Raw genomic sequence first — 22,802 nt, 5'->3', positions numbered from 1 at the left:
GGGGAGAGGGAGAGTGGGTTGCTTCGCTGTAATTAATTTTATCTCATGCATTTCTCTGCTAGTTTATGATGGGCGCCTCTCGCTTCCACGCTGAGTTGAAGAAGAAAAAGAAGCCTTCCAACGCAAACCCGGAAGCTCCATGCCCAGAAGGTGAGATGACCTACTCTTGTTTTTAAAAAAATATATTTATGTTTTGTGAGAGGCTGGTGGTCAACGACAGCTTCCTGTCCCTGCCGGAAATGTTGCGAAGAACCCCTCCCCCGCCCTTGGAGGGCCACTTCCGGCCTGGCCTCAGCAGCGCCCTCTGCGCCTGGGAGGCTTGCAGCAACCGCCGAAAAAGCAGCGGCTCCTCTGAGGCGGCGATGATGGCGATGGCGGCGGCGGCGGCTGGCTTCAGGTGGGTTGAACTCGCTTCGAGCGGCGGCTCCTCTTCTCCCCTCACGGCGCCCGAGCTCTGGGTTCTCAGCCGGAGCCCGAGGCCGGGACGCGGCGTCGTTGCTTCCCAGGCCCTCGCCGCTACCCTCCCTCCCCCTGGTCTCGTGAAAGCGCTCTGCACGTGTGAACGCAGCGAGTCGCCGGGATTCCGGGGCGCGAACCCCTAACTAACCGCACGAGGGAGGAGGAGTTGGCGGCGGGAGTTTTCGCTCAGGTGTTTGGCGCCGGCCGAGGTCCTGCTGTTCCCTCATGGCGGGTTTCGCCGCCTTTTTTTTTTTTTGCCTCACGTTGCCGGAGAGCAAGCCGAGCCCTGAGGGCGGGAATCTTGTTTTCCCCCCCAAACTATGGGCTGACACAGGAAGAGAAAAAGAAAGAGGATGTCAGTATAGCCCAAGCATTGAGCATGTTTTTCTGGGAAATAATTGTATTAAATATGAATAAATATTTCAATGCAGAAGTGTGCTTAAAAGAATGAGAATTTTATTTCCATTCCGCTTTATATTTTTAAGAAAATCTCAAAGCGGTTTGCAGCATATTATGTCAATAAAACAATCTGAAGAAAGTCAAATATAGAGTATACAGTTATAACATAACAAAAACCGAAAATATTATCTCGAAGATTTCAAAATAGAACATTACAAAGGAGGTCAACTGCATAATACATTACACAGGAGCTTCCCCCCTTTTCCAGAATGAGGCTGGACAGATATCTGGAGTTCTCTTCCCTTTCCCATGCCAAATTTCTCACTTTCAGTTCAATTTTATCCTCACTAGAGTGGAAAACAAAAATTCTGTTTCCCCAGTTGGGAACACATAAAATAAGTAAGTAGATATTCGTGTACAGATCCTGAAGCTGAGGCTCCAATACTTTGGCCACCTCCTGAGAAGAGAAGACTCCCTGGAGAAGACCCTGATGTTGGGAAAGATGGAGGGTGCAAGGAGAAGGGGACGACAGAGGATGAGATGGTGGGACAGTGTTCTCGAAGCTACCAGCATGGGTTTGACCAAACTGCGGGAGGCAGTGAAAGACAGGCGTGCCTGGAGTGCTCTGGTCCATATTCAATTCTTAGACCTAGCAGGGAAAGTGTCCTTTGGCAGAGGAAAGTGTGTGAAAAATCTATGTTATTGATGGAACAAGAATAATGTGCTTTGGTAATGTAGGATGGCACATAAAGAGAAAAGAGAGGATGGCAGCATAGCCCAAGCATTGAGCATGTTGTCATGTAGAAAATAATTGTACCTGTTTAGTGAAAGGGAAGAGAAGAAGAAAAGCCTCTACATATATATATGTATACACACACAGACATGCTTTTTCATTTAAAAAGATAGAGGGCTACATAAATTCAATGTCAAAAACCATCATGGCACTAGCCCAGCTTTGAAGAGGTGTAATTAATGTTTAGAAAATAGTGACCATTTACAAGCAGCAAAATAACTTGGAGAAGTCTCTAATCATAGTTATTTTTACTGAAACCAAATTCACATTTGTGGTTAGTTGTATCTGAGTTAATAGGACACATCTGTCAACCAGGCAGTTAAAATATTATTTATTTATTTATTTCTTATTTTATTTTTCATTATCCATTTCAAATTATTAATTTTCTCAGAATTTGGTTTCCAATCATTAGTAAATGCCATCAGTGATTCTTCTCAAATTAAGCATGTCAACTTTGCCATCTCAGCTAAAGTCATTTACTTCAATAACCATTTTTCCACAATAGATAATAATTAGGCTCCACCTTACTCTTGGAGGTAAAATTGAAACAGCCTCACAGAGCTGCTTGTCAGTTTTAAAACTATACAATTGCAGATGATGTAACCCTCCAGCGATTTGACTTTACCCCTAAGGGCGCACTCCTCCATTGTCCCCCGAGATACATATTTAGCAAAGTTTTACTCAGAGTAGACCCACTGAAATCAATGGGATTTCAGTAAGTCATGACTACTTTGTACTACTTACTTCATTGGGTCTACTGTAAACATTATTCAGTCCGAGTCTCGCTCTTTGTCATTTTGCAAGCAGTCTCCTTGCAAAACATTTTGTCTTTACAATTCTATTTGTTTTCAGAACTGTGGAACCTTTGGAGTATTACAGAAGATTCTTAGTGAGTACAGTGAGCATTTGTGTGTGTTAAAACATTGTTGGCCCTGAATTTTTAAAAAGTGAGCTATATCTTTGAATTTCAAAATCAGATGAGCCAAAAGTGGCCTTTTGATTTTCCAGAACCTTTGGTCTGGATCAGAAAATCTTCCCCCAAGGCACCGTGGGATGATATTTGCCTGTTGGGCCTGCTTCTTCCACTTTTCAGACTGCTTGATTTCCAGATAGCTTTGGAATTGGGTCTCTACATATCAAATTCAATGCATGAAGACCCAAATTGTTCAGACATGACATGTACCATGTTCATGTCTTTCTCAGGTAGGATTTTACATACAAAGAAAATCTGGTTGGTGGCTGTCTGAATTGGCCCTTTGTGGTACGACGTTTGTATCAGAAGTCTCTTAAAAGTGCAGTTGACTAGACTAGAAGCTGCTTTCACATCTGGTTTAGCCAATTTCACAGTTCCTTTTCATATACCTAGAAGGCATGGCTTTTTTTCCATCTGGAACTCACTGGAGCTGAGTTCCAGTACCTCTTTGGTGCGTTCCAGCACCTCTGTAGCATTGCAGTGCTGTTTCCTGGCATGGGAGAAGCCCTCCTGGAAGGTCATGCAAAACCACAACTTCTTCTGTATCATTTATCGGGTATACGACAATGTTGCATGTAAAATGAAGACAGTTAATGACCTAGAAGCTAATGTCCTATTGGCTTATGTAATAACTGATACAGGAATGGGTGTTCCTATTTGGCACTTTCATATTATCAGTTGTGAGAGATAGATTGAAATTCCATGAATGTGCCAAACTTTGGACTGTACTCAGAGATGGGTTTTTATCTGCTATGGCCTGATTTTTTTTTCTACATAAATGTGCATATAATACCAATTTATATCAGAATGTATGGGCATATCGTATATTGCATTTTTGCACATAAATATTATATTTATATTTATATATTTGTTTTTCTCTTCCCTCTTACTGTTCCTTCTTTTTCCCCTGTATCACTTTATTTCTTTTAATTGAAATCACTTCGATAAAATAAAATCTAAATAACAAAAAATGTGCATATAATATGAACAATCAGGAAAAAAATGCCTTTGTTCTTGGATTCTGCCCACACGTCATAGCAGTCCATCAAATGCTGGTATTTAAGAGCCTGTTTTAGTTAAGCTCTTACATTGCTAGTGGATCAGATTAGTTGCTTGTATTTGAGACTTGGTGATCTTTTTAGAAAGAAAACTGCCGTCCTGATGGAAGGGACCTTGGTGAATTCAGAACCACAACTGTCAACATAGGTGAGTGTTTCTTGGTAGACTGGCTGTGCTTTGAATGTATAGTGGTACCTTGGTTTAAGAACACCCCTGTTTACAAACGATTTGGTTTACGAACTCCGTAAAACCGGAAGTAGTGTCCTGGTTTCTGAACTTTACCTTGGTCTAAGAAAGGAAGCTGAACACTGGAAGGGCACTGGCGGCTGGAGGCCTCTTCAGGAAAGTGCACCTTGGTTTAAGAACGGTTTTGGTTTAAGAACAGACTTCCAGAACGGATTAAGTTCATAAGCCAAGGTACCACTGTACTAGAAAAGATATGGTCTTCTGTATATTGCAGAACTTTTCCTGTGGGAACTGATAGAAGTGTAACACAGATACAGTGGTACCTCTGATTATGACCTCACAGTAATTATTTCTGGAGGTCCATTCTTAACCTGAAACCATTCTTAACATGAGGTACCACTTTAGCTAATGGGGCCTGCCACGCTGCTGCTGCACGATTTCTCTTCTCATCCTGAGGTAAAGTTCTTAACCTGAGGTACTACTTCCGGGTTAGTGGAGTCTGTTACCCGAAGTGTTTGTAACCCGAGGTGTTTGTAACTCGAGGTACCACTGTACAGATTCCGTTTTTCTCACCCTCACCAAAGACAGGTTCTAATTTAATTAATGATGTAACAATAAGCACTTGTCGTGACATCCAACCTTAGCACCAGCTGGCAGGCAATTTCCCCTGTGATCTGCCTGTCCATCACACCCAACTTTCTCTGTTTCTAACAAGCGAGTCACCCACTACCAGAATCCCTCCACCGCATGGAGGAGTATCCTCAACATGAGAGGATAACTGTTTGCCCCTCAAGGAATAGATCCCACCTAAGGGATCATTTCCCTTCCTCAAGACGCTCATTCTCCATGATAGCAGGGGAACTGTCATCCTGGGAGTGGGGCAGTGTTATCTCATCCCCAACCAGCCTGTCTGCCTCTCTCAGTTTCTCCAGGTCAGCCAACTTGACCTCAAGGGAACAAATTTGTTCCCTGAGGGCCAGGAGCTCATTGCATCATTACACACCCATGACCCATCTGTCCATCAGGCAGATAGTTTTACATGTGACAAGCTGTACCATGTGCTGGAAAGCCACCATACTCCTTGTTTTTTTATTAGTTTATTGTGTTACTTTATTTGGGGACTTGGGAGTTTGTTCAAAGGGTGGAGGGACAGAGTAGTCTGCCCTGGCCTCTTTCTGCTCAGCACTGCTTAACTCGCCTATTTGCTTGACCCTTCATCAGCTGGGGCTCCCTCACTAGGCTGCTCTAGACGTATAAGCATCACTCTCTTACCCCAGCTGCTAATACAGCCAAAGAGATTAGAAAATATGGCTCTGATTCCAGAGAGTAAGAATTCAAAAGGTGGGTGGCTTCTTGCAGAATTATAGAAAGGCAGGGTCACAAGAAAACAAATCTTAGAATTTTTCTTCAAAAAAAACCTCAGCAAAACCCCTGAGTATGGAATGCCTCGACAACTCTGAATAGCTAATAATCTATTTGTAATCAATGTCTTATTCTGCAAGCAGTGTTAGTGCTGCCAGTGTGATTTGCAAAGGTTATTTCACAGGTAGAAAGCTTTGATTTTGTTAAATGGTCTCTCTTTAGGTTCGATTACAACTGCGGATGGCTCTGCCCTTGTGAAGTTAGGAAACACAACAGTGATATGCGGCATTAAGGCGGTATGTTCGTGAATAGTTTTCTTTTAACTTAATGTAGTTTCAGGCTACACAATCCTTATAGATCCAATAAGGCCTCAGAACTCTGTAGCATTTTTTCTCTGCCTTACTCTGTTGACGGAATAACAGACTTGACAGTTATCCACTTCAGATGTGACGAAAACTAATCTTTTCCCATTAGTGGCAAGCCTTGGCCTCAAGCACTAAGCCAGTCCCCTTCCCTCCTTCATATGCAATGAAAGCTTTTTGTGGTTTGAAATAAATGGGCTTTCTTGTATATCCAAATATGGGAAGCTGGCTTGTTCAAACTACAAATGGTTAAAGGAGGGTCAAAAAGCATCCTGTTCATTTAACTGCCTTGATCACACTTCCCCACATTCAGACATAAAGGAAAACTGGCTTATGCCTGACCACAAAAGGAAACTTTCAACTTCATGTGTGAAAGAGGAAAGGGAATGAGGGAAGCACAGAAGTTGAGGCTTGCTATGTTGCATTCCCATAACAAGCAACCAGTTTTCCATTACTGCTAAGCCCGATCAGTGTCTTCCAAGGGCCTTCTATAACTGCTTTCCTGAAGAGCCCAGATGATGAAGTGAGAGGGTGGATAAACGCCCTTGGCTATCCACAGGTGACATGCAACTTGTGTTGTATCTCATTGATTGCCGCACAGAGCACTTTTTTTGCTACAAGCAGTAGAAATGCTGTGTTGAACCACCATAGTGTCTATAAAGCACTATCCACCAGAACTGTTCAGGGTAGGAATCGCTGACTACACCTGAGGCTGTCTGCCCATTTGGCAGGCACAAACTCTTGGCTGTTTGGATAATGGAATACTTGGATATTGCCTACAGGGGCAAGGGGCAGGAATACAACATTTGATAGCCAGAGAGAAGCTGTGTGTGTGTGTGTAGGCCACATTTCCTTGGAGGACATCTCTCCGGGACTGCATGGCGGCAGTGGGTGGGAGTGGAGCCAAAAGTGCAAAGGGCCCAGAGGCACTCCTCTCTGTCCTCTTTTTCTTTCTCCCCCAGCTCTTTAAGCTTAATTGGTGCACTAGGGGGATTTTCAGGAAGCTTGCAGCACAAGGGCACAGTGGGAGCTAACTTCTGCTCATTTGCCTTCCCCACAACAATTAGGGTTAAAAATCAGCGTCCATAGATGCCAGTTAGTAAGATGTTGTGTAGAGGAGAAACTAAAGGCTGGATGCGGGAAAAGGCCCGGCGTGAGGGGATGGCCTGTCTGGCCCATGCATCAGAAGCACCACCCACTCCAATTTAGAGTCATTGTGTGTTTGGAATTTTTACCTCTGCTATTTTTAAATTTTCAGAGTAAAATGCTGTGCGTTTTGCAATTTGCTAGAATCTGGGTGGGATAAAACGTTAAAATATCAAGAGAATTGGGAGTTACCTGAAAATGGTTAGAATCAAAAATTAGTCCCACGTCAAATCATATGGCATGAAAAAGATTATGGCATCATATGGCATGAAAAAGTGTTATACTCGGATAGGAAAAAGCCCCCAGCCTGCTGTTTACAATGTTTCCATTTAAATTTATTACTTCATGAATAAATGAGAATGCAATACTAGATATGCCATTGTATTTTAATGGATGTGTACATTTTGTCATTAAAATAATAATGAACTGCTTTAAATATTTGTAAAACATAGGGAAAATAAACAGTGATACCAAATGTGTGTTGAACTTAACATTTCCTCTTAACGTTTTGCATACAGGAATTTGCAGCACCCCCTATTGATTCCAGTAACAAGGGATATATTGGTAAGGTTTGGTTAGTTACTATTTTCCTGAAACGACAAGTGATTTTGTTGATTCTCTAGTGATTAGAATGATACTTTGGCAATTCCATTTGAATTCATGGTACTCCTGATGTTTTACAACATTACACTTATTCTGAAATGTAGTTAGCGTATTGGTGAATTGATATACAGTACTTGTATTTTACACAGTGGCGTAGTTAAGGAGGGGCGGGGCGGCAGTCAGCACTGGGTGGCAGCTTCCGGAGGGCGGCCAAACCATAGAACATGGGTGGTGCACAGCCTGCAGGGTGCCCCAGCCACCTTCTCCCGCTCAACCGTGGCCACCCTCCAGCGGGCCCAGCGCTGCCGGAAAAAAACAGCACGGGGGGTGGTGCCTGGAGGGCACTCGGAACACCCTTCCCCTGTGGGCAGTTTGCCTTGCCCCCGTGCGCAGCACGCGCACCCCCTCCCCGAGTTGCTTGCTATGCTGCTGATTTTACACAAATTATCTTACAGTAAAAGTATTATCCTATGCATGTCTGCTGGAAAGCAATTTATTTTTAAGTCGCACTTTTCAGGCACAAAAATTTTAAAATGAAGTAATTTCAAATAAAGCCCACAAAATTCCACAGGGAAATATATATAATAGCAGTCCCGCCCTGCCCTTCTTGGCTATGCTCATGGGGGGGGGGGGGCACAGGCAGGAAACCAGATCGAAAGGGGGTCATGGTCAGAAAAAAGTTGGGAAACTGCTCTATCTTACATCAGCTTAAACTATTTTGTAGAATAGTACTCTACTTCGTAGCTTCTAGTGAAGCTTCTTATTCCCCCACCACTTCAAACCCTGCACTTTAATAAAATTTAGATAGCTTTTTTGATTCATTCTCCACTAATAAACAAACAACCAAGTGATAAACGTGTTTCAAACTAATTTATTCAATTTGCTTTTTGATTCACAATTTTTTCCCCTCAGTTCCTAACGTGGACCTTCCTCCACTCTGTTCATCAAGGTTTCGACCTGGACCTCCAGGGGAAGAGGCTCAGGCAGCTAGTCAATTCATTGCAGATGTGATTGAAAAGTAAGAAATGTTTTTGTTTTGTTTTTTCAATGAAAATGGGGAGATCAAATGGATTTTTGTCTTCATTGCATTACTGGTTTAGTTCACAGATGGTTCAGAAAGAAGACCTGTGCATTGTAGAGGAGAAGGTAAGTAAAAGTTCATAAAGAATATTAATTGGGGAGTGATTTGAGGACTAGTTGGGCACCCTTGAACCAGTTCAGCTCCAGCTCACATAGAAAAGTTCTAAGTGTTAATTAATTATTGTGATATCTTCCTACTCCTACTATTATGACAGGGAGCTTATAACCCAGGGGTAACTAATGTGGTGTTCTCCAGATTCCACCGGACTACAACTTCCATAAACTCCCAAGTCCACATTTAGCTATATAATACAGCAGACATGTCCAACTGGTCGATCGTGGTGTGATAGATTGTCTCCCCCCCCCCAATCAATCCAATGGGTAGATCACTGCCAGTTTTTTAATAGTGGGAGTAGATCACAGTCTCTTGGGAGTTGGACATGCCTGCAATACAGTATAATGCAGAGATGCCTGGGGAAAGAAAAAGGTGCTGAAATCTAAGCAACTTCATATGGGAAAAGGTGGTCCTGAGCTGCACAAAGGCCTTAAAGGTCAAAACCAGCACCTTGCATTGGGCCTGGAAACAAATCGACAGCCAGTGCTCTTGTGCAAGAGCCAGTGAATGTTTATAAAGTTATAGTGCATTGTTATAGTACAATATAGCTGCATTTTGTTGTGTACATTTACAAACTGGGACTTTAGTTTTCTGGGTAATGGCCCGTGCTTTTTAATTCTTTTCAGTCTTAGTTTTTGAGAAAGTCCTGTGAAGGAACACATTGACTTACTTACGAAAGTGTTTTTCAAACCTTTTCACTCTTGTGATGCCCCTTAAGAGCCTTTTCAGTATTTAAATTAACAGAGCTTATTTCCTTAGATTGCTTGGGTTCTATACTGCGACATTATATGCTTAGACTATGATGGGAACCTCCTGGATGCCTGTATGTGTGCTTTACTAGCAGCCTTAAAAAATGGTGAGTTGCCCCGTTATAGTTGCAAACTTTAAACGATTGTAGATTGTGCCATCCAGTATTTTTAAAAGTATGCAGTGAATTCCCTATGAAGGCCTGGACCTTGTAGTAGAGATGTAAGCCAACTGGGTAGCAATTGAGTGTCCACTGCTGCTGGCATCACTGCTCTGGTTCCCTTTTTCCAGTGCTCCTCTGAAGGTTAGCAGCTGCAATTTTAATTGCCTACAATACCCTAGAATTATGCTGTTATACTAATATAAAGTTGGATCCCCAACCTTCATGAGTGTTGTGGTACTACCAGGGTTGCCATATGCCCGGATTTCCCTGCACATAGCTAGAATACTGCAATTGGCAGCAATGCCTGGGTGGAAATCAGGTGAAATGTCTGGGAAAATCCAGACGTATGGCAGCCCATGTCGGCAGTGCCGTTTCCCCATAAAAAGAGCTCAAAAATTGCCATTTTTGGAAAGTGATTTTGCCCATCTAAAAAACCGCAACAACTTTTCTGTCCAGATTTTCACTGTTAATATGGCAACCCTAGGCACTATACCTTCACTGTTTGTTCTCCTCGGTAAGACCACTTACCCATCCAGCAGACATGCCTGGAGGTGGCGTCTCACATTGCAAACCCTTCTAACCCCACAAGATATACCTTTGCAGGGGGGATTGGCTGCCCCATAGATGAGAGGTAGGGGGTGTTAGCTAGCAGGGCCTGCCGGCCTGCCTAAATGAGTCCTGACATGAAGGGGCAAAGTGTATTTTTGGGTCTCGTAAACACATGCTATAGATGCTTTAATCTACCTAACCGGAGAGTTGATATCCAACTTATTCAACAGGGAGGGTCTGAGATAGTAAACCTTTGGGATATAGGAAGGGTTTGGCCTTAAGATCCCATATCTCTGTGGAATGATGCAGAGCTGGCTATTGAAAGGAGATAAAGCTCCCATTGTTCTCTGTTATTGTAGTGATTGCAAAATGTGAAACTTGAGGCTTTTCCCTGCAAGATGATGTGCAGTTTCCAGGGTGGAACCTGGAGACAGTTAAGACAGCTGAGTAATGGCTTAATCCTCAGGAAATTTCAGACTGGGACAGAAGACAGGACATTAGGCACTCCGAGTATTCACGTTTTTGTTTTAAATAAGTTTTTTATTGAACTTTTTCCACAAAAACAAAGTAGTACAAAATCACCGTAGTAGCACAAAGCATGAGAAAAATGTGGTAGACAATGATGGCTACAGTAACAAAAAGACAAACAAAACAAAACAAGGTTAGTTGCAGGTCTGGCCAAAACTATATAGAGTCAATCCCAAAGGACAGATGGGATGTTGAAGCGTATTATCTTTTGCTATTAACCTACATATTAAAGCTGTATCTCACAGAACTTAAATTTACTTATTTCTCCCCTTTCTGAACTGGGTGGAATCTGCTATTTTGTTTGGGGACAGAAGGCACAGTCTTGCATTTGTCCTTTGTTTGCACAAGGACTTCCCAGTGCCTTCACCTCAGACAACTTGGTTTCCTTTTAGGGAACAGAAGCCAAGTTAGATCTTGAAGCTGTATTCATGTTTCTTAGCTTCAGCCGTAGGCATTAGTTGCAAAGGACCAGGCTGCAAAGTGGGGAAAGTCGAGGGTGGCATCAGTAATGAAAGCTATTGCTTAGTGAGTTTCTGATACATTCTGCAAAGCCTGGCTGGATCTTGGTTTGGATTTTCTTTTGGATCATTCAGCAAAGAAGGAAAGCAGATGCAAACAGGGAACCTGAAGAGGAGCCTCTGATAAAGCGGACGCCTTGGGTTCCTGCTGTAAGGTGGCCTGTCTGCATTTTTCTCCCGAGTCTTTCAAAACCTCATTCCCATTCATTGGCAAAGTGGTATCAGAAAAGAGCTGCTGTGGGTACTTCAAGCAGTGATATTAAGGTCCTCCATAGTCTGCTCACTGATGGAAAGCCTTTGAGCAAAGTTACTGGATTTCTTACTTAGTAAAGGGGCAACCCATTTCACCTTGAGTACATTTAATACTATTACTTCTTGCTGGAATTTGGATTCCAGAAATAAAACCAACTGATTTCTCATGGGAAGAGGATCCTGTGCTGTAGTATTGGTGGTTGGGTCAACCTGAGAACCCAGTGGTCGAGTAGGTTGATTGTTGAGTCAGTAAGAGGATAAATCTCTGGGCAGCAAAACTGAGGATCTGGGGAATAATAAGCAACTATCTTAAAGTAAGGATCTTATGCACTATAGCTTTCCCAGAATCAAGTCTATGCTTTAACCTCCTGTGGGTCTTCCCCTTGACAGGAGATGGTTCAGAGAACAATGAGGAAAGGGCTGCACTTCTATGAGCATTTGTCCCTTACCTTTTACTCTGTACGGAAACCTAACAGCAATAGCATCTTTTAAATTGGGAGTCTCAGAAGTATTAGAATTCTGTAAGAGCAGGTACCTCTTGCCAATCAGTTGTTCCCTTTGTAGCATTGCCACCAGTCAGGAACATATGGGCTTATGGAATGTTCCTGTGCCATTTGGTGGCCAGGAAAATACTGAGATTTGATTGGTATTGGAATGGAACTGCAGCATCCACCTAGAGGCAGAACTAGGCTGGGCGGTGCTGGAGTTCATTTCGCAGGATGAGTCCTGGCAGCCAAGTGGGATTGTAGCGAGAGACTGTGGGACAATGAGCGATCTGCAGTTTGACCTTAGCTGCAGAGTGCTGCCTGGTTGGAATATAGAGTTAAAAAGGAGGTGCTATGAGATGAAGTGGAAAAGGGAATGAGTGAAGAGGCATTGGGTTTTTGTTTGAAAAGAATGGAGGACAGGAAACTGGGAAAGGCAAAGAAGGTGTTAAGAGAGCAATGTGAGTAAGAGTAGAGGTAGCTTGCATGCTGGAGAAGACAGGATTGCTTTAGCTTGAAGGAAAAGACAGGAGACGAAACTGAAGGAGCAGTAGGAAAAGGGGCCAGGTCAGCAAAGCCTTCAAGCAAGCTGAAGAAGCAATAACCCAACTGAGAAGCAGAAGTACCCGGCTTTGTATTGGCCCAGTCTCTCAGATATCCCCCCCCCCCCATTTGTGTCCCAAGTCTTGTAAGTCTCACCTGCCAAAATAGAAATAAAAAACCACAAATAGCTTTGAAATTTTAACCTAGCTCAAATGCTGCACTGTGCAGTATCCTGGCCTTTCCCCAGTGGCTCTTTTGCAGTTTGGAAAAAGAATATGATCATTTATATTCCCAAAGACAATTTTAAGACTCTGCTAGTAGGGTAAGGATGGAGGAAAACTTTGTGTTCCTACATCTATTTCCAAGTGTGGTTTCTCTCTTTTTGGCTGAAAAAACAATTTCTTTCTTTTTCAAAGGGAGAGGTTCTGTTTAAATCAGGTCTTTTGATACATTGGCCTTTGATACATTGGCCCTACGGACACCAGAGCTCTACCTTTGGATAAATCCAATTTATCCTATGGCTCCTGAGATGCCTTTTCAGAGACCTAAGGCACCCTAAATATCTTATTTTACACTTCAGTTCCGGTTGCTAATGACAAATACACAGTAATCAAGTATTTCTATGTTTTTCCAAACTTCTAAGTCAGAAGCATAGTGCTGCATATTACTTTCTCTTCATTGTCACACATTCCTTCCAGAATGCCCCTATTCCTCCCTTACCAAAAAAACACCCCTCTCTTTAAAGGAACACCTCAGTTCTGCTTTCTCAATAATTGCTTTTGTTATTTCAGTCCTTTTACCTGCCGTTATTGTAAATGAAGAAACGGGGTTAGCAGAAGTTAACTTCAAAGAGAAGACTCCTTTAACAATTAAAAAGCAACCAGTGGCTACATCATTTGTGCTGCTTGAGTAAGTATCCACAAAGTTTCCTAAAGCACGTTAAATGTGAAACGGGACTGTGGAGAATATTGGGGGCAGGTACCATATTATAGCTCTTGTATGACAGTTTTGCTTCTTAAGTGTTTCTGAGAGCATCAGCTTGGTAGAACCTTCACTGTATAAACCATTCTACGAATTTATTATTACTTTTAATCACCCTCTTGTAAGAACCTAGTTTTATTTCAAGACTAGTCTACTGTTGTTAACTTTCTAATAATTATTTCAGGGAGTATGTAAACGAGCAAAACAGCTTTGCTGTTGTTAACTCTCATGCATTAGACTATCTCAGAATAGCACTGAACTGTGTAAACCCATGCAAATTCCTGCATAACTCTTCCTATATCTTGCAAGCAACATGTCTGTACCTCTTATATAAAATCACTCCAACTTTTGCATTTTTGTGTGTCCTCAAAAGCACAGTAATACTTGTTGACCCAACTGCTGAAGAGGAAGACCTGGCAACTGGGAATCTAACGATTGTAACTGATGAAGAAGGCAAACTGTGTTCTGTTTATAAGCCAGGTACTGTGCTAAACTGTAATGACTTTGTGGATAGGTCAACTAATCAGTCTTTCAACAAAAGTATTTGGCAAACTGCAGTTCTGCAATGAACACACAGCATATTTTAACTGCACCTATAGCTTCCCCAAAGCGCTATATTCATTTTCATCTCCATTTGAAGTATTGCTTTACTCCATGAAACTGTAATAGGCAACAGGTTTCACTCATTAGTGTGGCAGCTCTCAAATCTCTTTTAAAGCCAATGTGATAGAAATGTTAGAATTATACTGACATTGGTTTTTTTTTCTATTTCCTTTTAAGGAGGAAGTGTAATAACAGGCACAAAGCTTCAAGACTGTATCAGCCGGGCAACAGTACGGCACAAAGAAGTGAAGAAACTAATGGATAAAGTGATCAAAAGCGTACAACCAACATAAACAATGGGTCTCTTAAGTAATTTGTAAAAAGTGTATTTGCTATGTTGCACAAACTCCTTATCTCAAACAGAGGCTACATTGATAAAGCTCAATTATTTCAAAATATCAGTCCACCTTGAAATATGTACAATACTGCAAACTGCTTCTTAAAATATTATGACTTTTTATAAAAAAAAACCACAAATTTTTGTTAGCGAAATAAATCTTGTTCTTCAGGATTTGTTGTTGTCAAGTGCAATCCTACATGCTTCAATATAGCCTCAACATTCAATTTCCCCAGAAAACTATATTTTTCTATTTTAAAAATCCCCTTTAAATTTAAATATACATTCTATCTTAAGTGCAGAATCACTGAGGTACTTCTCTTTGTTTTTTGACTGCCTGCCTGAATGATGGTGTCGTAGTTGAGGTGCTTGTGCTGCTGCCACCGCCATAACCATTTGAAGGTGCAAGAAGCGTAACTGCTGCCAGGAAGGAGAAAAGAAGAAACCTTTTAGAGCTGAGATTTCACTTCAAGAAAAAAATGATGACATGATTCATCAGGGGGTTTTCCCCCCATGTGAGACGTTCGAAATAATTAGAAAATATATGGCTTTTACTTGTCTTCACAAGAAGGCAAGGACAAAAATTTTGATATATTCAAAAATGAATTTAGGAACTTAAAAAATCAAGTTGCCAGTTTTTAAAGGCTTGGCTTATCACAGGAGGAAAACAAGTCAGCAAGACTTCTCACTATGGTAGATGCAGGGAGCTTTTTTGGGGACCCAGATGTTTTATTTCCTCGAACCTTGTGGCCTAATTTGGATAGGTGGGTGTGACCATTCCTTCTGAATCACCGTATGCCAATTGACTGACAGGTGGGCTGCCCTGCCCACCAGTCAAAAGTGCCTGTCGGGTGAGGGGAGATAGCAACCAAGCAGGTTTCGACTCGCCACAAATAAGCCATGTCTCCCAATATACCTGAAGGAGCATCTCCATCCCCATTGTTCAGCCTGGACACTGAGGTCCAGCTCTGAGGGCCTTCTGGCGGTTTCCTCACCGCAAGAAGTGAGGCTACAGGGAACCAGGCAGAGGGCCTTCTCGGTAGTGGCACCCACCCTGTGGAACAACCTCCCATCAGATGTCAAGGAAATAAACAATTATCTGTTTTTTTAGAAAACATCTGAAGGCAGATGTTTAGGAATTTTTAAAAATGTTTTATTGTGTTTTAAATATTCTGCTGGGAGCTGCCCAAAGTGGCTGGGAAAACCCAGCCAGATGGGCCGGGTATAAATAATAAATTATTATTTTTATATTATCCCTGTCTCACATGATGCCCAGTGGACAAGCTTTGGTGAAAACAGGTTAGATCTTGCCTGTCTCTGCACTACAGTTTGATTAGACAGGTCATATACCATGCAGTTGGAGCACTCTTGCTTATGTAATTCAATGCAGTCAAAATAACCAGCCCTGTCCACTACATGTGGGAACACTGAGAACAGCCTTGCCAATGGCTTTTGTAACCACTTGTGGTAGTTAGCAATTTCAGTATGAATACACTCTAGATCAGTTAATTTTTTCACACAAATGGCAGCCGCAGTTCGCACATTTTATATAGAAAAAACATGCTGCTGCAGTCCCACTCGTGTGCGGAAGTAAAATATAAGCCAATATAAAATATAAGCCTTTAGAAATGATGGGGATCTGTGTCAGCGCAGTGGTGGTCAGGTGCAGGGGGTTTGTGTTAAGCACTGGGAAATGTTTTTGGACAAGGAAGCTTAGAAAGGATGGGCTCTCTCTGAACCAAAGCAGAGGCAAGCTGTAGGAAATGAGTATCAAAAAGTTGCAGAGCAGCTTTTAAAACTTGGCTCATGCAGAAAACGGACAGCAGCCCGTCAGCATGTGGTTTGGGGATTATTATTGCATAGGGGATGAGGATGAAAATGTTCCAGGTATTCCAATGAGGACATGCTAGAACAGGGAAATGAGAGTGCAGTAAGATGCAACACCCATATGTAAATAAACTGAAGGTCTGCAAGGGAAAATGCATTTAAAGATGGACACAATAGTAACAGGTGGCTGCAAGGGGAGTGCTGGAATGCTTTTTAATGAGCCCATAGACAGAGTAGATGTAATGGAAACCCGGTGGAATGGAGGGAACCAATGGGATAGGGCTATTCCTGGAGGAGTATTGGTGGTGTCATGCTGTATGACGAAGGTATAGAGCATGGGTAGGCAAACTAAGGCCTGGGGGCCGGATCTGGCCCAATCGCCTTCTAAATTCGGCCCGCGGACAGTCCTGGAATCAGCGTGTTTTTACATGAGTAGAATATGTGTTTTTATTTAAAATGCACTGAGTTATTTGTGGGCATAGGAATTCATTTTTATTTTTTTTCAAAATATAGTCCGGCCCCCCCCACAAGGTCTGAGGGACAGTGGACTGGCTCTCTGCTGAAAAAGTTTGCTGACCCCTGGTATAGAGCATAGGTAGAAAAAACCCGACCTCCAGGGCAACAGTGGTTAAGAAACAAATTTGCAGCAAAACAGCCCTGTAAGGATGCTTGAGCAACATACCTGCTGCTGCCTGAGGCTGCATAAAATTCCCTACTCCGGTCAGGTTAACGACAGTTGACTGCTGAGCTGATAAGGTCTGGTCTTGATTCGTGGAAGCTTGATCAGAACCCTAGCAAAGAGAGAGGAGGTTAATAGGTAAAAAATGGTAACGGAGCAGACCCCGGTTAATACCGGAACACTCGGCACTGGACAATGTTCTGTTGCTTTCTTGGTGGCCAGCTGGATGCTTATAGGAAGCCCCAAATCAGGGCCTAAGCACAAAGCATTTCATCTTCCTCTGGAAAAACAACAACAATACTCCTAGCTATAGCAAGAGTACAAGAGCTATCTGCCATATAACTGATGAGGACCACAAGATAATTTCCAAAGTACTTTCTAGGATGGTGCAGAGTGGTTTCCTGCAAGCCATAGTGTGTAAATTAGGAGCCAGTCTAAGGTAGGTGGACTCCTACCCCTCCATAGTGACATCTCCCCTTTCCAGCATTCACAGTACAGTGGTACCTCGGGTTAAGTACTTAATTCATTCCGGAGGTCCGTACTTAACCTGAAACTGTTCTTAACCTGAAGCACCACTTTAGCAAATGGGGCCTCCTGCTGCTGCTGCTGCTGCTGCTGTTGCGCCGCCAGAGCAGGATTTCTGTTCTCATCCTGAAGCAAAGTTCTTAACCTGAAGCACTATTTCTGGGTTAGCGGAGTCTGTAACCTGAAGCGTATGTAACGTGAAGCGTATGTAACCCGAGGTACCAATGTATTTCTCTCTATGTGGGTGCTGATGGAAGCAATGGTTAACATAAACACCGATTACCCATTAACCACAGTTCATAGTGGGGTGTGCATAACGTGAAACTGGTGAATTCTGAGAAGCGGGGGTGGGGTGGGGGGGGAAGTCCTCAAAACATTGACTCTCAAATTGCAAACCATGGTTTGCATGGAGCCTGGCTTCCATCTATACCAGCTCTCTTGTCTGTGCAGTCTATTCGTGGACTATTAAGGTGCTATCCAAGAAGGACCACCCTACTATTTCTCTGTTCAAAGCAAGCTTCTACAAGAAAAAGATGAGTCTATGAACTTCTAAAAGCTTATTACTCACAGGGAACTTTCTCTGAGTAGCTACCTATGGGAAGTACCAACTCTGGAAATTATGCCCTACAGTGAACAACTATCTAATTGATATTGCTGCCCAAGTAGCAATTTTAACATGCCCAGATATAAAAAATATTTCTCTCTCACTTGAATAAACCTCATTGCATGATAACAATTTCAGCAAAATTTATGTGGCTGTTTGCTTATCAGTATCATGCCAAATAATGCATGTGATTAATTTTTTTTATTGGGTTGTATCTAATGAAGTCATCCCATTTGGCAAGGACTTCTGCTTATGCAAGAGGATTTCCTCTTCCTTGTTTGTATGTGATGCCAATAAAAGGTTTGATGATGATGATGATGATTTCCTCTTCCTGTGTGGAACCCCTCACAGCTTTTCTGGGGGTTCATCTAACACCATGGAGCAGATTTGGGGGGCATGGTTCTGAAGGTTAGGAAAGATATTTTGCTGAGAACCACTGCCAGTCAAAACAGACATTTCCAATCTACAGCAAAAAATGGCTTGATTCAGTTTAAGGTAGCTTTAGCTGCTCAATTGTTCTTTGATGAGGTTAACTCTTGACTTTGACTGTCCTTATTCCAAGTCCTTTTCATGTGTAGTTACAAGTAACTATCTCTCCACACATATTCCCACAGGCAGCATGTATGTGCTTATAATATTAGTTTCAAAAGGAATGCCTCACCTGATCTCCCTGCTGTTGAGGACTAGATGTTGTAGGCTGCTGTGATGAAAACTGGGATAGCTGCTGCTGTTGTTGCTGGAGGGGGTTGAAAATCAGGGAGCCACCTGGAAGCTATTAGGTTTAAAGACAAGGGAGGGATAGGTCAGTTTGCCTCATTCTCCTATGATAAGCTACATCACAACCAAGACAGAGATGACATTTAATATTCTTTGAAAATTTTGTTTGTGGCTTCACAAAAAAATAGTATTGCTGTTTTCAAGACTGGTGTCAGCAGGAAAGAACTTGCTACAATAGCACCCCTCCTAGTGAAGTCCTCTCCTCCTTTTCAACAAAATTTGGGGTTGGGGGTTCTAGTGTGGTGCATCTAGATCACAATCAGGAAAGAAGCCAAAAGCAAAGAAAACAAAGTACCGTATTTTTTGCTCTATAAGACTCACTTTTTCCCTCCTAAAAAGTAAGGGGAAATGTGTGTGCGTCTTATGGAGCGAATGCAGGCTGCGAAGCTATCCCAGAAGCCAGAACAGCAAGAGGGATTGCTGCTTTCACTGCACGGTGATCCCTCTTGCTGTTCTGGCTTCTGAGATTCAGAATATTTTTTTTCTTGTTTTCCTCCTCCAAAAACTAGGTGCGTCTTGTGGTCTGGTGCGACTTGTAGAGCGAAAAAATACAGTATGTTTTGTGCAGCCACACACAAAAAAGTCTAACCTGCTCACCCAGTCCACAATTCATTCTACTCATTTGGTCAGACTTGTATTTCCAGCCTAGGTCCCCCAAGAACCACAATCTCTGCTAATAGCTGCAAAATTTGCACTTGAGAAATGCTGGAAAGAGCATTTAACCTAGCTTGCTAAATTTCTTCTTCAACTGCTCCCCCCTATCCATTTTTCCTTGCAGAGTAAAGAAATATGTGTCTAACTTCCTTTGTTGTTGTTGTTCAGTTGTTTAGTCGTGTCCGCCTCTTCGTGACCCCATGGACCAGAGCACGCCAGGCACTCCTGTCTTCCACTGCCTCCTGCAGTCTGCTCAAACTCATGCTGGTAGCCTTGAGAACACTATACAACCATCTCGTCCTCTGTCGTCCCCTTCTCCTTGTGCCCTCCATCTTCCCCAATATCAGGGTCTTTTATCATTCTTCTACTAACATTTTTCGTAGCAATTAACTATCTTCTTCTCTTTTCTTAATATTCTAAATCCAACTTACTTACAATTAAGTCTTATTTTAATCCTAGGCCTGTTTGGTGCCTTCAAGTATCTTCTAATTATTTATATTACAATATTTAGTTAAATAGTCTTTAAAGTTCTTCCAGTCTTCTTGATATTCCTCTTCCTTCTGGTAGCGGATTCTTCCAGTCAGGTCGGCTAGCTCCACAAAGTCCAATATCTTCATCTGCCATTCTTCCACCGTTGGAATTTCTTGTGATTTCCAATTTTTAGCTAACAGCAGTCTTGCCGCTGTTGTTGTTGTTTAGTCGTTTAGTCATGTCCGACTCTTTGTGACCCCATGGACCAGAGCACGCCAGGCACTCCTGTCTTCCACTGCCTCCCGCAGCTTGGTCAAACTCATGCTGGTAGCTTCGAGAACACTGTCCAACCATCTCGTCCTCTGTCGTCCCCTTCTCCTTGTGCCCCCAATCTTTCCCAACATCAGGGTCTTTTCCAGAGAGTCTTCTCTTCTCATGAGGTGGCCAAAGTACTGGAGCCTCAGCTTCAGGATCTGTCCTTTCAGTGAGCACTCAGGGCTGATTTCCTTAAGAATGGATAGGTTTGATCTTCTTGCAGTCCATGGGACTCTCAAGAGTCTCCTCCAGCACCATAATTCAAAAGCATCAATTCTTCGGCGATCAGCCTTCTTTATGGTCCAGCTTTCACTTCCATACATCACTACTGGGAAAACCATAGCTTTTACTATACGGACCTTTGTTGGCAAGGTGATGTCTCTACTTTTTAAGATGCTGTCTAAGCTTCAGACCATATTTTGCGCTCTCCTCTTTCACCCTCATTAAAAGGTTCTTTAATTCCTCCTCACTTTCTGCCATCAAGGTTGTGTCATCTGCATATCTGAGGTTGTTGATATTTCTTCCGGTGATCTTAATTCCGGCTAGGGATTCATCCAGCCCAGCCTTTTGCATGATGAATTCTGCATATAAGTTAAATAAGCCTTGTCGTACTCCTTTCCCAATTTTGAACCAATCAGTTGTTCCATATCCAGTTCTAACTGTAGCTTCTTGTCCCACATAGAGATTTCTCAGGAGACAGATGAGGTGATCAGGCACTCCCATTTCTTTAAGAACTTGCCATAGTTTGCTGTGGTCGACACAGTCAAAGGCTTTTGCATAGCTTCCTTAGCTGGCAGGAAAACAGCTGGGCAGAGGTGACTGCAAGGGCTTTGTGGCAAGTGGGCAAGAGTGTTACCCCCAGGTCCTATGAACTCACAGCCTCCTGATTTGTAAATCTTTGATAGAGAACTATATTCTGAGACCCAGGTCTCCAAAGAACAGGCAGTTCTAGTTTTGATGTCAACAACGTTTCATGGCTATAGCATTCTTATCATTTGCTTTCCTATTGCTATATACCAAGGGAGACAGATAACCATCTGCATATGTGAAATTAAAATATTTTCAACAGCCTGGATGTTCTTAATTGTCAGTCAAGGGGGATGGAGCTATCTGAATCCACAACTTATATGCCCCTCACAAAACCAGTATCAAAGTATTGATTTCCCAATCAATATAGAAAAATAGGACAACATACATGACCATACAATATTACCTGTAGCAAATTCAAAGGGCGAAGGCCTGGAGCATTTTTTAAGCCAAAAGGGCCACCTGCTGAGATTAAGAGAACATTGTGATTTCCCTCCCTCTTCAGTTACATCCAAACTAGAGGTAGAATTGTATTGCTAAGTAATAGTAAAACAACAGCAGCTGATAAAAGCAAAAATATCTCGCCCCTTTCAAATTAAACTAAAGCTTTTCACAAAACTGTCTGATTGACTCAACCAAAATTTATAAAAACAACAAGAGACAAAAAATCTGGTTATTAAATATATTCAACAATACAATCTTAAGGCTCAGAAGAATGGTTGAGAGCATCTGCAGTGAACCTCTCATATATTATCTGGTTTCAATGGACAGAACAATGGCACCTAAACTCTGAATCCAGTTCCTTCTCTCTGAAGTCTGGAGGAGAGCAAGCATACAAGTCATATATTTAATACTTATTTGATATATTTATACCCGATAGATCAAAATGTGTGTGGCAGTTTACAAATCATGGATCAATGAAACACCAAACAAATCAGGAAGTTATGGAATTACTTTCATTATATTTGATTTTTATTCTGTTGTGTGGTTTTATATTATTGTTGATGTGAGGTACTCTGCATCCTAACTTCTAAAGGGTGTTACTAAAACTCTTAAAGAAATGAAGAAAGAAAACAAACCGCAACAGAGCAAAACTGAAGACTGCATGGTGTCAGATAAAAGTGAAAAACTCTAAAAACAGCAGCCAATACTGTACCAATGCACCAAATTTAAATGTCTAGATAAGCAAAATCGATTTTACTTGGCACTGATAGCTCTGTTTTAACAACTTGCACTGGGCAAACAAATCTAGAAAGGAAATTCCAGTGACTAGGTGCCATGACTTAAAGGCCCACTCTTTGGCAACAGCCTGTCTAATCTCAGCAGATGGAGGAACATTGAGAAAGACCTGCTGTAAGTTACATTACCATGCAAAGAGGAACCTGTCTTCTGGAATTTATTAAGATTTGACGTGGGCAAATTTGCTGGTTATAACCTTTTACGCTGAATGATAAGGTGATTAACTATAGTCTGCTGTTGGTCACAACTGGTGCAGAGCGGCTTCAGGGACATAATTATATCTCTATAGAAACTGCAGAAAGAGACCTACTGGAACGTGGCATCAGAGTCACCAGAGTGCAAAGACTCAGCACAACTCCTGAAAACTGGATTAAGTCAACAAGTGGCTGAAAATTACAGGAATATAGAAGGACTATACAACCCCTCCTGGATTAAAAAAGAAAGACTCTATATTTGATTTTTGTCTATTCCCTCTTATCTTGTTTAACTTTGTCCTGTCTCTAATAACAACTACACTAATATACTAATTCAATTTGAGTATTTAATAATCCAAAGGTTTTTAGAAATGTAAATGGGATTTAACAACTTTGAGTGAATAATTGGAAAGAGGTGAACTGAATTAAGATAACGAAAGCTGTTAACTAAAACGGGGAAAAACGAA

General features: G+C 42.0%; 2 protein-coding genes across 7 annotated transcripts in view; one reads left to right on the top strand and one right to left on the bottom strand.

Annotated features, from left to right (window-relative positions):
* The first annotated feature begins 224 nt into the window (after window positions 1–224).
* On the top strand, window positions 225–14,417 carry EXOSC8 (exosome component 8). Its single transcript, XM_081894666.1, has 11 exons — window positions 225–397; window positions 2,504–2,540; window positions 3,767–3,830; window positions 5,454–5,527; window positions 7,258–7,303; window positions 8,255–8,360; window positions 8,443–8,488; window positions 9,297–9,393; window positions 13,114–13,231; window positions 13,677–13,783; window positions 14,084–14,417. Exons 1-11 carry the CDS (start codon window positions 240–242, stop codon window positions 14,197–14,199), a joined length of 969 nt encoding a protein of 322 aa, XP_081750792.1. The 5' UTR covers window positions 225–239; the 3' UTR covers window positions 14,200–14,417.
* Window positions 14,371–22,802, bottom strand: part of SUPT20H (SPT20 homolog, SAGA complex component) — a 43,082-nt gene continuing 34,650 nt past the window's right edge. For 3 of the 6 annotated variants that reach the window (XM_081894019.1, XM_081894016.1, XM_081894020.1), the window contains exons 21-24: window positions 21,309–21,367; window positions 18,540–18,650; window positions 16,753–16,861; window positions 14,371–14,663 (exon numbers count right to left, since the gene is read on the bottom strand). In XM_081894019.1, coding sequence (XP_081750145.1) covers window positions 14,548–14,663; window positions 16,753–16,861; window positions 18,540–18,650; window positions 21,309–21,367 — 395 coding nt within the window. In that variant the 3' untranslated portion in view covers window positions 14,371–14,547. The remainder of the gene's footprint in view (window positions 14,664–16,752; window positions 16,862–18,539; window positions 18,651–21,308; window positions 21,368–22,802) is intronic. The other 3 variants (XM_081894017.1, XM_081894021.1, XM_081894018.1) reach the window with 2 other exon arrangements.

This window comes from Podarcis melisellensis, assembly GCF_964234715.1.
Source record: "Podarcis melisellensis genome assembly, chromosome: 17".
Classification (NCBI taxonomy): domain Eukaryota; kingdom Metazoa; phylum Chordata; class Lepidosauria; order Squamata; family Lacertidae; genus Podarcis; species Podarcis melisellensis.
Note: the sequence above shows the minus strand (reverse complement) of the source record. Positions and strands in the feature narration are given on the sequence as shown.

Excerpts from the sequence above, each read along its gene's own strand:
- EXOSC8 (XM_081894666.1), top strand. The coding sequence starts at position 240 with ATGTTGCGAAGAACCCCTCCCCCGCCCTTGGAGGGCCACTTCCGGCCT. Across the intron at positions 5,528-7,257 it reads TGATATGCGGCATTAAGGCG|GAATTTGCAGCACCCCCTAT; the intron begins GTATGTTCGTGA and ends TTTTGCATACAG. Across the intron at positions 13,784-14,083 it reads GTGTTCTGTTTATAAGCCAG|GAGGAAGTGTAATAACAGGC; the intron begins GTACTGTGCTAA and ends TTTCCTTTTAAG.